Source organism: Xyrauchen texanus, chromosome 44 (assembly GCF_025860055.1).
Source record: "Xyrauchen texanus isolate HMW12.3.18 chromosome 44, RBS_HiC_50CHRs, whole genome shotgun sequence".
In the NCBI taxonomy this organism is placed as follows: Eukaryota; Metazoa; Chordata; class Actinopteri; order Cypriniformes; family Catostomidae; genus Xyrauchen; species Xyrauchen texanus.
Genome location: NC_068319.1, coordinates 5,274,201 through 5,289,670, shown reverse-complemented (window position 1 = coordinate 5,289,670; position 15,470 = coordinate 5,274,201). Strand labels below are relative to the sequence as shown.

Genomic DNA, 15,470 nt, shown 5'->3' with positions numbered 1-15,470 from the left:
ATAATAATTGAAATCACACGTTATCTTGTTAAAAAATTATAATATGTGTTTACATTCCCATTGTTTCTTAATATACTATAGCAGTTAAACAGTTAAACAAGTGTAATTTCAGTTAGGGCTGGACAATTAATCAAAATAAAATCTAAATAAAAATATGAGGTAGTGCGATTATCAAACTGCAAATTCTGCACACGCTGAGCATGCACACGCTGAGCATGCACACGCTGAGCATGCACACGCTGAGCCTGCACACCCTGAGCCTGCACACCCTGAGCCTGCACACCCTGAGCCTGCACACCCTGAGCCTGCACAGACTGAGCCTGCACAGACTGAGCCTGCACAGACTGAGCATGCCTCAAGATCCATTATTCGTACATTTGCATAATTCCAAATATGCTTGGTTACTAAAAGTCACTATCCAAATCTAAAGTAACCTAATAACACGTTTTTTTTTGTTTTTTTTTTTGTGGAAAGAAGAGTGGAGGATAGCATTTATCTGCAGTAAAGGCCATTGTCAATTCTTCTTCAGTGTACTGTCAAAATAAAGGTCTGCATAGTCATGCCAAATTCAGGTTAAGAAAATATAACATAAATATGGGATGGTTTTATAATAATAATAGTTGTTGTTTTTTTGTTCTTAATATAATACAATAATATATTTCCATTTCTTAACTTAATAATAACTAATTATTGGGTTCCAAAAAATAATGATGGAAAGTACAACTTAAGTCTCATAGAATGAATGTTACTATAACAACATTTTTGCAAACTGACCTTTACATTCAATTTTCTACGTTTTACTGCAGTTTTCTGGTGAAAATATCTAGAGATAGGCCAATATATCAGTTTTGCTGATTAATCGGTGCTGATAGTTACTTTTTGAAACAATTGTTATCTGCACAAATCTGTGCCGATTTATATTCCTCTGTGGCTGGCAATATTTTGATTAGATAATCAAGTAATCTATATTGAATTGTGTCTTGGGCTTGTTTACAGTTAAAAGTCCCACATTTTGCACCAAATCTTAATTTTTATTTTTTGTTATTTTAGGAATTTGGTTGAGCAGTAAACTGAATCTGGGATTTTATTCATGTAGTTGTCTTGTAGCCTCTATGTCTGTGCCCATTATAGTATAGCAATTTTTCATTCTTTAAATCGAATTTAAAAACTATCGGCCGATTAACCGCTTATCAGCCTTTTCCACCACCGTAGTTATCGTTATCGACAAAATCCACCATTCAGTCGACCTCTAAAATTAACACTGTGTAGGTGCTACAACAACTGTGAGTTCAATTTACTTTCGCACAAATCACGACTACAATGGTTGATTACGACTGAAAAAAATTATTTTTTGCTCCATTACTCACACACTGCTATGTTCAATACAATCAAATCAAAACAATTTTACTCTAATGCATCATTTGAAAAACTATAAATTGTAATGCTTGTATAACAGACTCCCGTACACTGGAGGCCAAATTTGGAATAATGTTCAGATTTTGCTGTTTTGGAAGGAAACTGGTGCTTTAATTCACCAAAATGGCATTCAACTGATCACAAAGAATAGTCAGGACATTACTGAAGTGAAAAACAGCCCCATCACTATTTGAGAAAATGAATTTTGGATCAAATCTACTGTAGACAGGCCTCATTTCCAGCAGCCATCACTCTAACACCTTATCCTTGAGCAATCATGCTAAATTGCTTATTTGGTACTAGAAAATCACTTTCCATTATCCGCTGTAGCTCACCTGATAGAGTGTTGGACTTTGGACTTGTAAGGCCTAGGCTTGAGCCCAGCTAAGCACACAAGTTGACACATGAAACTAAAGTGTCGTAGAAGTGACACAAAATTATCTGGTTGCTTCAATAAATGTGCTTTTCATGTCACATTGCTTTTAGAACACTATCGGTTAAGTTTAGGTGTTGGTTTAGGGTAAGGATGCCAGTTTTGTTTACCTCTCATTTTCTTTTTGGACACTATTGGTTAGGTTTACGTTAAAGTTTTAGGTTAGGGTGGTACATTTTACTCACTAAATTCTCCATCTAATATTCACCTTTAAAACCTTGTCTGATTACGACACCATTTCACTCGCTTTTGGCGCCCACCGCTGGACATTTTACTGGGAAACTCCAGCAAAGCATGTAATGAAGCACATAATTTCGTTTTGCAAATATTTTGCCACGGCCACGTAATGTTCATGAGATCAGGATGGAAAAGTGGGCTAAGACGCTATCACAAAATCGACAAAAACAGGTACACAGGTAACAGAAACAATGTGAATCTGTTTTTTCCCCCTCTATGTTTTACTGTATTATTTAGTCTGGTTCTTTTTAAAAGGGGTCTCAAGTTTGTTGAACACCCTTTCTTGAACAGACTTTCTATTGGCAGTTGTGCATGTTTGCCCATGACTTAATTTTGGTCCAAAGGAAACACTTACTATTTATTTTGATTTTGATTTAATAATAATTTCACAGTTCAAATCACAATCGCAATATTTTTCAAAATAATCGCAATTTGATTTTTTGTCCAGATTGTTCAGCACTAATTTCAGTTATTTTGTCTTGTGGAAAAACATTCCTCAGATCAGTCCTATATAGTAAACAAATGCAATTATAAGACTGCTCTTATTTTAATCGTATTATATCTTATATATGAGATATTACAGTTTTATTTCTGATATTTTCAGCCAATCATGAGTGCTCTAGCCATCACGCATTAGAGGGTAAGTTTTATTATTTTGGTCTGATTTTAATGTAATGATTTTTTTACTGGGTAAACAGATTCAAAGGGTATATGGTTATTGCCATTTATCATTCTTGTATCTTGTCTAGTGGCTGAGGCTTCGGCGGATTCCTCTTTTGATGGGGGGAGCATGGCTCTAGCTATATTTATACTAGTGTTGTTAGTGTCTGTCTTACTGGGAGGAACCTACATTTACGTCACAAGGTGAGCAATATAGACGCTGGAGTTAACAAGTATCATACAAAAGCAGGGTAAAAAGACCACTCATGCAGGTAAATCTACTGAAAAGTCCCCTCATTTCACATTAGATTAAGAGCTTCATTCTAGCAGGATTCTAGACTGCGCCATGTACACTATATGTCATAAGTCAAACTATTCCTAAATAATTGACCGAGTTCAGCCATGTTACGTTTTTATTAGCTATGTGTACTAATAAAAATGTTGCTTAGAGATACTGTCTATTAGACTTGTGAAATGAGATCGGTTTCTTATAAAGAGTGTTGTCGCATTAAAACGCAATGGTATGTGTAGTTTGGGGAAATGAGTGAGCAAATGCTGTTTTTGAACCCTTAACAAAAGTTGTTCGGTTCCTCAGGTGTCGTTACCATTCAAACCTGAGACTGCCTCTGATGTATCCACATCCCTACAGCCAGATCACCGTGGAAACAGAGTTTGACAACCCTCTCTACGAGACCGGAGGGGTAGGTTTCTACCTTACAGTCACCAAAAAATCAATTCAGATTTTTTTTAATCAGGTTTAAGTCTCAGACTTTTGGTTTTTGCATGATCACACATTGCAAGATGTCATTTCCAGGGTGTCTCTTTTGGTTCTGTTTTACAGGACACGAGAGAATATGAGGTGTCCATATGAAGAGACTCGCAGAGACGTCCCGTATTGCTGCAGTGCTTAGAGGAAGTGATGTAAATAGCTCCTGACGATTCCACTTTCCCCACCTCCCCAACCTCCAAGGACAGGAAAGCTCATGAGCAGAGAGAGAGAGGGTCTCGGGAGGGGTTGTGAAACAGGAAGTATCAGTGCAGAAACAGGTCGTCCTGTAGAAGTTACTGTGGTTTTATGACACATATGCACTTACAGTGGAGGGTCCTCATTTACCATTCGCAAACATGCGTATGTTTGAACGTATAAGGCTTTGTAAACAATGCACATAAATCCGATTTGGTTTTGGCCAAAAATCAGATTTCTGCTGCCTGTATGAACAAAGCCTGTGTGACGTGACAATGTGAGCGTAAACGCAAATGAATGAGTTTGTACAATGTTCTTTCGCCTCAATAATGTGGCTTATCGGAAAAGTCAAACCTTGGAGTACGTGAAACACTTTGTTCTGATATAAAGGTGTCGTGGTGGCGCCGTCTGTGTGTGTTTGTGGCCTGTCCTGCCTGCTGTCATTTTTTTTAAGTCTTTGTACTTAGAGCAGTTTGTAGTGCAGGTTTTAAAGTAGTATTTTTTTCCCTGTAAGTGACGTCCTACTACAGCAGAGACCAAATGATGTATTTATTTTGAAGTATATGTGAAATGTTCTCTGCTGATGAGTGAATACTTCATTTCGGAGATGATGAAAAAATGTAACTGATTTCTCTAAAGAAATGTTAAATAAATAAATACATTTAAATCTTTTTTAACACAGATGTGTGTCCTCGTTTTATTAATGGGTTTTATTTCAAAAGGGCTCTGAAGGAATTAGGACATTTATCCTGCACTGATACTAATTTTGCACATAAGATCTGACAAAATCTACCCATTAGAGAATTTAGTTTTTTCTCGAATGAGATCTCTTGAAAAGTGAAGATTGAAATTTCTTACTTGTAATTTTCTCCACATTTTAAGCTAAAATGGGGAAAAAAATTTGAACTGAAAAAATTCCACACATCACCTATCTGAATTGGTTCTCCAATACCATTTGGAGAGCAAATTGAGACTTGAAAAGAGAAAAGATCTCAGAAATCTTACGTGTTGTCTCTAGAGTTAAAGGAGAAATCTCTCAAACTGTGCCCAGAAAACACCAAAGTCTGCAATCTAAACTCTAGATACCTCAATATGAACTCATACATTTCTCATTCAATTCTTCCAAAACCAAAATATCTGGGCTATGCTGTCCAAAATTGGGTGGCTGTGGCTCAGGTGGTAGAGCGGATCGGCTACCAATAGCAGGGTTGGTGGTTCGATTCGCAGCCCACACATGCCGAAGTGTCCTTTGCCAAGACACTGAACCCCAAGTTGCTCCCAATGGCAGGCTAGCGCTCAAATCACTATGAATTCTTAATTACAACTAATTAAATGCCCACATAAGTTCTTTCTGACCAAACAAAAATGCTTAAAATATTCAAGCGCAAGTGCTTTTGGGTATTCCCCACAACCTCAGTTCTGTACTTTATAGTTTGAGTTAGTACTACTTTAATTTAAACCTTAATTTTATGAATTTTTAATCCAAAGAAGTTTAAGGAACTCACAATTGTTCATTTACTCTATGTATGACTTTAAGTTCACCTTAAAACTGGTATTTTGTGTACATTAATGAAAATTAAGTGAAGCTAAAGAAAATATATGTACTATACATTTCTGAGTAGAAGCTATTTATTTTCATAAGTTATGGTTGTTGAGCCAACTAATCGTTAGTTTGTTTTATCAATGAAGATTAATTAATGTTGAATAAAGTTACTGTTTATTGTTCATGATACCTAAAGCATTTACTAATGTTAACAAATGGAAGCTTACGGTTTTACTAATACATTTTATTTAGTTTTAGTGTAATTAGCTACTCTTTGTTAGTAACTTGTAGTGTAACTACTTTTTTAAAAGAGCAACTTGAATGTAGTTTAACTGCTTTAAGTTATATGTAGCTTGTATTGGAAAGCTAGTTTCAAAGTAGCTTCCTCAAGACAGTTCATTTTATATTTCTCTTACTGTATGTCAATGATTGTCTCATTTGTGTCTATTTCCCCAAAGGAATCTTACCAGAAACATCTAAGATAAAGCTGATATTTCAATTAACCATAACAGAGATTTCCATTAAGCCTGCTGCAGTTTAATTTTATTCTGGTTATGTCAACAACACAGTCTCACTTACTCCCAACCGCACCCTTCCAGTATCACTCGTGCTAAAGTGCATTTACTAAAGTGAAAGTTTGACACCTCTTCGCATTTCTCAGTCCACCAATTTCCTTGCATTGTGTTTTATCTTCTTTATTTTTTATATGATATAAATATGGCTACATTACTATCACATGTGTGTGTTATCATATTTTGTGTACTGTTCAGAAAATATATGTAAACGAATATGTAAAAATACGTAATAATAAAATATGTAAGAATACATTTGCATATCTCGTTCTGAGAGAGACAAGAAAAGACATGTTGCAAGCCCTGTGAGGTTTTTGCAAAAGAGAACTGTGTGTGTCTGTTTCAGGAAAGATCTGACTGATAGTCTGAACATTTTAAACTGCGTTAACTTCCTCTTCATGCACTCTGTTTGACTGCACCACACGGTATTAAGCCTGAAGATCCACAACTTCAATGCAATTTTCATTATTAGTCACATGAAGGTACAGAAACTGTTAATTGTTTGCTTAATGATTTATACCTAATAGTTGCATGCATGTTTAAAATCTGTCATTTTATGCAACTTTATCAGTGCTTTATACAGTTTTCCCCCAACTCTTCCTGCAGCAAGTATTTCCTGTGTTATGTGTCACGCTTACACTTTCATTTTTGTTCAAATATGTTGGGTTATTTACTTGTGGCATTGCTGTGGAGTTTTAAAGAATGCTGAATGAGTCATAGATTATAAATCTTAACAGCTGCTTTTGACATTGTGACCACGGAGCCCATAACCTTCTTTTTAACTTGCGGTTAAAGAAATATACATTCAGTCACCGTTTACTCTCCTTCATGTTGTTCCAAAACAATATGATTTACTTTCTTCCATGGAACACAAAAGGAGATGTTATGCGCTTAATCACATTCACTTGTATTGTTTAGTATGTAAGTAAATGGTAACTGAGGTTGTCAGTCCCTAACATGCTGCCTCTCCTTTTGTGTTCTAAAAAAGCAAGTAAGGAATAACATGAGGGTGTGTAAATTATGCAAGAATTTAAATTTTTGGATGAACTATCCCTTTAAAAACAGAACATAAGCAGAAGTAGCGCACAGAGGAAGTTCAATCACTTCTATGTACTTTTGTTTTATAATTTAATTTTAAATTCATGCGTTTCTCCATAGGTTTCATGCGCAAGATTACAATGACTTAGTGATGCGGCTGTCAGTCAAACGGATAGTTGTTTTCCTACTAGCCCTGTTTGGAGTGTGTACACTTACTAGGAAACTATATCAAGTATTAACATGCTATGGAGCACTTCCTAGAACACATCTGGTGTCTGTACTGGTTCGAAACTGGAACCAGACTCAGTTTCATTATAACCAGAATACCCCAGTAGTATTTGTGGGTGGGGTTCCTCGATCAGGGACCACCCTGATGCGCGCCATGCTCGATGCCCACCCTGACATCCGCTGTGGTGAGGAGACGAGGGTGATCCCCAGGATGCTGTCCCTGCGTCAGACATGGGGGAGGCAGAGTGAGGAGCACTGGGCTCTGAAAGAAGAGGGAGTCAGCCAGGAGATGCTGGACTCTGCCACAACAGCTTTCTTACTGGAGATTATCGCACGTCATGGGGAACCTGCTCGATTGCTGTGCAATAAGGACCCCTTTACACTGAAGAGCACCAAGTATCTGTCACGCATTTTTCCCAAGTAAGAGATCTCCTCAATATGGTGATTTGACCCCGCCACGGAATAAAAATAATAATTAAAAAATTTAATTATTTCTTGTAATTGTGACTTTATAACTTCTAATTAGGAGTTATAAAGTTGCAATGTTGTGATAAAAAATTCGTAATTGTGAGATATAATGTCACACTTTTTGATAGTTAAAACAAAAATGTAATTGTGACTTTATACCTCACAATTGCAAGATATAACATTGCAATTGGGTGATATAAAGTCACAAATATGAAATATAAAGTCACAATTTTGGATAGTTTATATTACGCAATTGCAACTTTTTATAACATATTAACAAGAAATAAAGTCACAGAATAATTAAAATAAATAAAAGAATAATTTTGCCATCCCAGATATGACTTTCTTCTGCTAAACACAAACAAAGCTCTGTAGGTCCAAACACTGCAAGTGAATGGTAGCCAGCTCCAAAAAGCATGTAAAAGCAGCATAAAAGTAAATCCATATGACTCCAGTGGTTTGAACCATGTCTTCTGAAGCAATATGTTAGGTGTGGGTGAAAAACAGATCAATATGTCAATCCTTTTTTAATGTTTATTCTCCCTGCCCAGTTGGTGGCGATATGCACAAATAATGCAAATCGGCAAAATCAAAACAAGAAGAATGTGAAAGTGGAGATTCATAAGACAAAATGACTTAAATATTGATCTGTTTCAAACCCACACCTATCATATCACTTCTGAAGATATGGATTTAACCACGGTAGTCATATGGATTGCTTTTGTGCTACCTTTATGTGCTTTTTGGACCTTCAAAGTTCTGGCCGCCACTCACTTGCACTGTATGGACCTACAGAGCTGAAATATTTTTCTAAAAAAAATTCTGTTCAGCAGAAGAAATTAAGACAAACACATCTGGGGATGGCATGAGAGTAAGTAAATGATGAGAGAATTTAAATTTTTGGGTGAACTATGAATGTCAACAAGAAAAGGGCATAAGAGGCATCTGCTTAAAATGGTGGCTTCACCAGTGGTTTAGTTTGAAAAGTGTGCTTGTGCTATCTTTCTTTGAAATGGTACTTGCTTTGATATTTTGTTCTTTCTAATATATATATATATATATATAATTGTCTTTTTTAAAATTGTTCATGTAACGCATTTTAAAATGCAGGCTCATTTTCAAATACAGGTCAACATGTGTTCAATCAATCAGATAAAGCTTCTCAGAAAGCATCACATTTAATCACAAATATTCTCTCCATATGTAGTCTTTTTCATGACATATTAGTCTTTAACTCCCTTGTGCTCATTTCCTTTCCTCATGTCTCTTCAGCTCTAAATTTCTGCTTATGTTGAGAGACGGTCGAGCATCAGTGCATTCCATGATCTCCAGACGTGTGTCTATTGCTGGCTTCAACCTGTCCAGCTACAGGGACTGTCTGACTAAATGGAGCAATGCAATAGACGTAATGTTTTCCCAGTGTATGATGGTAGGCCAGCATCGCTGCATGACAGTGCGCTATGAGGATCTGGTGCTGCAGCCACGAGCTACCATGAAAAGTGTGCTGCGATTCATGAATACTCTGTGGCATGAAGCGGTGCTTCACCATGAGGAGGCCATCGGGCAACGAGGAGGGGTATCCCTGTCTCGGTATGACTAAATTATAAGTAGGCTTTTCCACTTAAAAATGTGTTACACCTAAAGAAATGTTTATGTGTATTAATTCAATTACATATTTAAAAATACATGTTTTAAATAGGGCCTATAAACACAACACCTCAAAATATATGGAGTGGTGGTGGCGTAGTGGGCTAAAGCACTTAACTGGTAATCAGAAGGTTGTAGGTTCGATCCCCACAGCCACCACCATTGTGTCCTTGAGCAAGGCACTCAACTCCAGGTTGCTCCGGGGGGGGATTGTAACTGTAATCAGTGCACTGTAAGTCGCTTTGGATAAAAGCGTCTGCCAAATGCATAAATGTAAATGTATATATTTGTAAACAAATGTAAAGAATAAACAGAGCAGAGCTCTCCTCTTCCAGAGCAGAGATATTTTCAGATAGACTGGTTTGATTCTATACCAGATTAATTGCTACATTTTTGGCATCTTTATATTGACAGTGTCGGAATTCCTTCCCATGCAGATTATTTCTGAGAAAACGTGAAAAGCCCTAATGATTTTTCAAGCGCTGTATCTGCTATCCTTTACACAAAATAAGCCTCAAAGACTCAAATAAGTTATATTTTTCATAACTTATTCCTGTGATTCTGTCAGGCGTGTGCATTATTCAGCGATCTGTGTCTAAAAATACTGCGAAAAGAAACAGCGCTCTAGTTCACGGCAATGCTTTGCGTTATGAATAAATTATGCAGATTAGCATGCTTTGCTTAGCTTTAATTCTTGCCAAATTTAGATATACTGCTGTTATTTTAATTGTTGTAACTTCTCTTATTTGTCTATTCATGATTATTCAGAGCTCATTTTATACTTAATATGTTGTTTTTAGTTTTCACATTGTAATTTGTATTTTAAATGATCATGTCCACTTGCATTGCACATTCGCTTGGGCACCCGATAGAAATCCCTTGACTGCGGAGAATTCAAAAATAAAATTAATCTATGTTTCTTAATCTTTAAGGTGTTTTTGCCTTCGTGGGGCTCCCCTGGCACTTAAGGGCCCTAAGTGGCTGCCTGTTTTAAATGTAGGACGGGCCGGCCCTGTTGAGATAACTTGACCAGCCAAATAAATACAAGTCACTTTGGGCCCTATTTTAAGAGCATTAGCGTTAAGTGCAGCACTATCCGTAAATCATTCATGCAAAGTCAATAGGCATGGTCATGAAGTTTTGGTATTTTAATGCAAGTGTAACAGGAGCCAGCTGAAAGACAGCTGCGCAATGTGTATAAACCTCACATTCCTGCGACTGACGCTAGAGGCTGTAGCCTTTAGCCTCCCTATTAGCGCACCCGCCTCCCATGCCGGAGACGCCAGTTCGAGTCCTGTACGGAGCGGGTAGAACAGGAGCGTAACAATGGTGCCGTGACCCGGATGGGAGTGAGGTTTAGGGGGGTGAGTGTAATGGGAGCCAACTGATAGATAGCTATGCAATGTGTAAAGAACCGGTTCTAGCTTGTTTGGCACCCTGGGCAAACCCCACATATAATACACCTATAGTTTACGTGCCACAGATAGCTCAAACTCTCCCACCCATGCCCACTTTGCTTGGCAATGGATTTAGAATTAGCTTTCTCAAGGAAATTAGATAAGACGTAGTGCATGGTTGTTTCACATAGCGCTGCGCTTGCAAGCTCACAAAAATAGAGCCCTTTATCTCAGTAAAACTCTTATTATCAGACACTTTTGTGGAATAAACCATTCATGGGTGACAAATATACAATATTTCTACTAGACTATCACTAACCAACAACCTTTGCTTTTGCATGATATACGCATTCAGTCCAAAAGGTGTCATAGTCCAAGGCCACTGTTGTTTCAGCCAGTGAAATAAATATTTCTTTGGGCATCTTTAAGCTATAAGATCTAAGTTTGCAATTAAAGCTTTAATGTTTTATGTATAGGGCCAACTACCATACCTTGTCAATGTTCACTTTCCCACTTCGTTTTTTAAGGACTGAACGTTCCACTGATCAGGTGATCAAACCTGTAAATCTGGAGGCTCTGACTCGTTGGGTGGGCCACATTCCAGCAGATGTCCAAGAAGACATGGAGAACATCGCTCCAATGCTCCGCAGACTGGGCTATAACCCCAATGCCAATCCTCCAGACTATGGTCAACCAGATCCTGAAGTGATAAACAATACAAAAAGGGTATAAAAATGAACACCGCCTATGATATGCAATGTGTAATTTTCACTGAGGTTCACTGAAGCTCACCATTAGAGTTGCTGGTTATATTAGTAATCTTTGCTTTTTTTTACAGGTATTGAAAGGAGATTTCAAAACTCCTTCAAGCTTGAAAAGATGGGTACAAGTGAGTGCACACTTTAGATTTTTTTTTTTGTTAAACATTGTCTTTACGGGCCTGGGTAGCTCAGCGAGTACTGATGCTGACTACCACCCCTGGAGTTGCGAGTTCAAATCCAGAGTGTGCTGAGTGGCTCCAGCCAGGTCCCATAAGCAACCAAATTGGCCCTGTTGCTAGGGAGGGTAGAGTCACATGGGGTAACCTCCTCGTAGTGGTTTGCGCTCTCAATGGGCGTGTGGTAAGTTGTGCGTGGATCGCGGAGAGTAGCATGAGCCTCCACATGCTGTGGGTCTTCGCAGTGTCATGCACAACGAGCCACGTGATAAGATGCACACATTGACTGTCTCAGGAGCGAAGGCATCTGAGACTTGTCCTCCGCCACCTGGATTGAGGCGAGTAAACGTGCCACCACGAGGACCTACTAAATAGTAGGAATTGGGCATTCCAAATTGGGAGAAAAGGGGATAAAAAACTTTTACTTTAACAGTTGTTATTAATAAACATATATATTTTTAAAACATTTTAGAACAACTGAATTAATTTTTTTTTAATGATTTCTTATTTGACAGATATCTCAAAAGATTCCAAGGAGGTAGCAACTGAACAGATTTCTGCATTGATTGTAATCTTTTTTGGATTAGTTTGGAAAACATGGTTTAGGAGTCAGTGGTTTAGGTTCCTACATTCTATTTAATGCAATGGACTACTGTCAAAGGGACAACTGGATATCTCTGGAAAGACCTAAAACTCTGGACACAACTATTACTATGCCTTTCTGTTGTCATATTTAGCCTACTTGATGGATAATCCGATGCATTTTACCTCAGATTTACTTTCGTCACACTTTCGTCTTGTACTCAGTGATACATTGTTTGTTTTTGTCCACGAAGGACTTAATAAATATTTAACGACACTGAACTTCCATGCTGACCTTTTCAGTTTCTCGTCTCTCGCGTATCGTTTTGTGAAATGAGAAAAGAAAAACTGTGACGCATTGCTGTTGCTACGTGGGAGCCTGTATTGTATTGACTTAAGTATTACATGGAGACATTCTTCTTTTGCAAGTAATAAAAATATAATTTAAATAGCACAGTGTGTCATTTTTCAAGCCTGTTTTTGTTATTAAATATTTGAACTAAAACATTTGGATCACAGCCAACGCTGTCTGCAGTGCATCAAATCATTCCGCCTCTGCCCTAGCCCCAAAGGCTACACTGATATATTTATTTTACTTCCAAAAATACAATTTATAAATTTTCATATGTTCAAAATAACATATATGTACTCACTTCTCGTGAAATCAAAGCGTGTATGTTTTCAAATTCAACAGCTGCATCTACTGAATAGTGCGCTGGGCGTAGCAGCGGAAGGATACAGCGCGTTCTGTGTATATATCACCGGATCTTTTCATGTTAGACGCTAGATTTGCTCCCGTGACGACAGGATACAGACTTCATTACCGTGCTCTTCCATAAAAAGAACATTTGTTTGTAAGTATCAGGTGAAATATTTACGAACGACAAACTTTATGATTGTTTAAAACGTTAGCCCTTTATGAACTTAAGGAATTCTAAAACGTAAAATATAAATGAGCTTGTTAGCTTCCTTAGCTGGCCTGGCTGATGACGAGGGGTTCTCATATCTAAATTCGCTCTTTATCTTCAAAATGTTCCTTTTGAAAAGCGCGTTCGAATACAATCTGGCGGGGTTTCCTGTATTTTTTGTTGTATGACCTGTGATTTGGCGGTAATTTTCTCGCGAAACGGGCTGTTTCGTGTTAACGTCGCAGTTCTTATATTTATTCTTTTAACGATGTCGACAGACCGTTAAAAAAAATCTGACTGAAATTTGTATTTTTCCTAACACGTGCACTTATTTTTAGCTGTAGTTTTTTTCTTTTTTTTTTTCTCTCTCTCTTTTTGGTTTGGCCATTTTCTGAGGTATAATGAGGCCATTTTGTTCTGGATCGTCCATTTGTGTTACACCCTGACTCACAGCTGTGTCAGCAGTAATGGTTGGCTCCGCTATTGTTTAGTTAAGGTGTGGAATTTACCAGAAAGGAAACGAATTAAAATAAGTTAGTTTTTTTTTTTTTCATTCTCAGAAAAAGACAACCTTGCTGTGCACACATACCGAGTTCACTCATTTAGTTCCATTTTATATACCAGTAGTGATAGACTAATAGATTAATATGCCAATATTTGTCCATATTCATGTCATTGGCTGGTAACTGTCGAATTGGACAATTGGGAGAATCGTTTACTTTAAATGTGATGTTCTAAAACCTGCAATAGTGCAACATTTAAGTAAATGTTCTAAAAAAAATTGTACTGAAGTAATGACATCTTAATTGTCAGTTATTAATTAATCATATTATACACACTGACCCACATTGGTTGACCATTTAATTGTTAATTTCTTAATTTTCTAGCTTAAAGATGCAGATCTTTGTAAAGACGCTGACTGGCAAGACCATCACCCTTGAGGTGGAGCCCAGTGACACCATTGAGAATGTCAAGGCCAAGATCCAGGATAAAGAAGGCATTCCTCCTGACCAGCAGCGTCTGATCTTTGCCGGCAAGCAACTGGAAGATGGCCGCACCCTCTCCGACTACAACATTCAGAAGGAATCCACCCTCCATCTTGTCCTTCGTCTGAGAGGTGGTATGCAGATCTTTGTCAAGACCCTGACTGGCAAGACCATCACCTTGGAGGTGGAGCCAAGCGACACCATTGAGAACGTCAAGGCCAAAATCCAAGATAAAGAAGGTATTCCACCTGACCAGCAGCGTCTGATCTTTGCCGGCAAGCAGCTCGAAGATGGCCGCACCCTCTCCGACTACAACATTCAGAAGGAATCCACCCTCCATCTTGTCCTGCGTCTGCGTGGTGGTATGCAGATCTTTGTCAAGACCCTGACTGGCAAGACCATCACCTTGGAGGTGGAGCCAAGCGACACCATTGAGAACGTCAAGGCCAAAATCCAGGATAAAGAAGGTATTCCACCTGACCAGCAGCGTCTGATCTTTGCTGGCAAGCAGCTCGAAGATGGCCGCACCCTCTCCGACTACAACATTCAGAAGGAATCCACCCTCCATCTTGTCCTGCGTCTGCGTGGTGGTATGCAGATCTTTGTCAAGACCCTGACTGGCAAGACAATCACCTTGGAGGTGGAGCCAAGCGACACTATTGAGAACGTCAAGGCCAAAATCCAGGATAAAGAAGGTATTCCACCTGACCAGCAGCGTCTGATCTTTGCCGGCAAGCAGCTCGAAGATGGCCGCACCCTCTCCGACTACAACATTCAGAAGGAATCCACCCTCCATCTTGTCCTGCGTCTGCGTGGTGGTATGCAGATCTTTGTCAAGACCCTGACTGGCAAGACCATCACCTTGGAGGTGGAGCCAAGCGACACCATTGAGAACGTCAAGGCCAAAATCCAGGATAAAGAAGGTATTCCACCTGACCAGCAGCGTCTGATCTTTGCTGGCAAGCAGCTCGAAGATGGCCGCACCCTCTCCGACTACAACATTCAGAAGGAGTCCACCCTCCATCTTGTCCTGCGTCTGCGTGGGGGCAATTAATCTACCCTCAATGGTTAAAGTCTTCAATTGATTAAATTCCCTCCCCTTGTTCCTCCTTAATCATTCAATAAAGTTCAAGCATTCCTCACGGATTTGTTGTCCGCCTCATCTCTCGTCATTGTTAACTCTTAAATATTAAATGCATTAAACCCTATAACTATTTAATCAAATGAAGAAACGGTGTTTTTAGAATATTTTGTTTTGGTTATTGGAAACTTGTTAATGTTGGAATGAAAAAATAATAATCCATTCCTGGTAAGGTCCTAAATCTCAATATCTAGAGAATGTACAATGTTATAAAAGGAATAGTTTCACCAAAAAACGTATTCACTCCCACATGTTCCAAAACTATTAACAATGTGGCCCACAAGATGGTTGGCATAATGGCCTCACTCAATAA

The 15,470-nt window shown here is 38.4% G+C and overlaps 3 protein-coding genes and 1 long non-coding RNA gene across 5 annotated transcripts in view; 3 read left to right on the top strand and 1 right to left on the bottom strand.

Moving 5' to 3' along the window:
• LOC127636341 (seizure 6-like protein) overlaps positions 1–4,382 on the top strand; it is a 47,895-nt gene extending 43,513 nt beyond the window's left edge. The window contains exons 14-17 of the mRNA XM_052116794.1: positions 2,691–2,726; positions 2,836–2,950; positions 3,342–3,447; positions 3,588–4,382. Of these exons, the coding sequence (XP_051972754.1) occupies positions 2,691–2,726; positions 2,836–2,950; positions 3,342–3,447; positions 3,588–3,617 (287 nt within the window). The 3' untranslated portion in view covers positions 3,618–4,382. The remainder of the gene's footprint in view (positions 1–2,690; positions 2,727–2,835; positions 2,951–3,341; positions 3,448–3,587) is intronic.
• LOC127636344 (uncharacterized) overlaps positions 1–12,873 on the bottom strand; it is a 46,511-nt gene extending 33,638 nt beyond the window's left edge. Inside the window, exons 1-2 of the long non-coding RNA XR_007969576.1 lie at positions 12,776–12,873; positions 11,095–11,303 (exon numbers count right to left, since the gene is read on the bottom strand). This is a non-coding gene — a long non-coding RNA (uncharacterized LOC127636344). The remainder of the gene's footprint in view (positions 1–11,094; positions 11,304–12,775) is intronic.
• Positions 6,179–12,722, top strand: LOC127636343 (protein-tyrosine sulfotransferase 2-like). Its single transcript, XM_052116797.1, has 6 exons — positions 6,179–6,307; positions 6,984–7,511; positions 8,832–9,149; positions 11,131–11,329; positions 11,442–11,492; positions 12,056–12,722. The coding sequence occupies exons 2-6, from the start codon at positions 7,015–7,017 to the stop codon at positions 12,080–12,082; spliced, it is 1,092 nt and encodes a 363-aa protein (XP_051972757.1). The 5' UTR covers positions 6,179–6,307; positions 6,984–7,014; the 3' UTR covers positions 12,083–12,722.
• Positions 12,874–12,878: 5 nt separating the features above from the next.
• On the top strand, positions 12,879–15,162 carry LOC127636342 (polyubiquitin-B-like). Of its 2 annotated transcripts, XM_052116796.1 has the most exons (3): positions 12,879–12,976; positions 13,918–14,656; positions 14,885–15,162. In XM_052116796.1, the coding sequence occupies exons 2-3, from the start codon at positions 13,925–13,927 to the stop codon at positions 15,068–15,070; spliced, it is 918 nt and encodes a 305-aa protein (XP_051972756.1). In that variant the 5' UTR covers positions 12,879–12,976; positions 13,918–13,924; the 3' UTR covers positions 15,071–15,162. The 2 variants fall into 2 exon arrangements, with proteins under 2 accessions (XP_051972756.1, XP_051972755.1); XM_052116795.1 differs by having other exon boundaries at positions 13,918–15,162.
• The last annotated feature ends 308 nt before the right edge of the window (positions 15,163–15,470 follow it).

Coding starts and splice junctions, on each gene's coding strand:
- LOC127636343 (XM_052116797.1), top strand. CDS start 7,015: ATGCGGCTGTCAGTCAAACGGATAGTTGTTTTCCTACTAGCCCTGTTT. Junction 7,512..8,831: donor CTGTCACGCATTTTTCCCAA/GTAAGAGATCTC, acceptor ATGTCTCTTCAG/CTCTAAATTTCTGCTTATGT. Junction 9,150..11,130: donor GGAGGGGTATCCCTGTCTCG/GTATGACTAAAT, acceptor TCGTTTTTTAAG/GACTGAACGTTCCACTGATC.
- LOC127636342 (XM_052116795.1), top strand. CDS start 13,925: ATGCAGATCTTTGTAAAGACGCTGACTGGCAAGACCATCACCCTTGAG.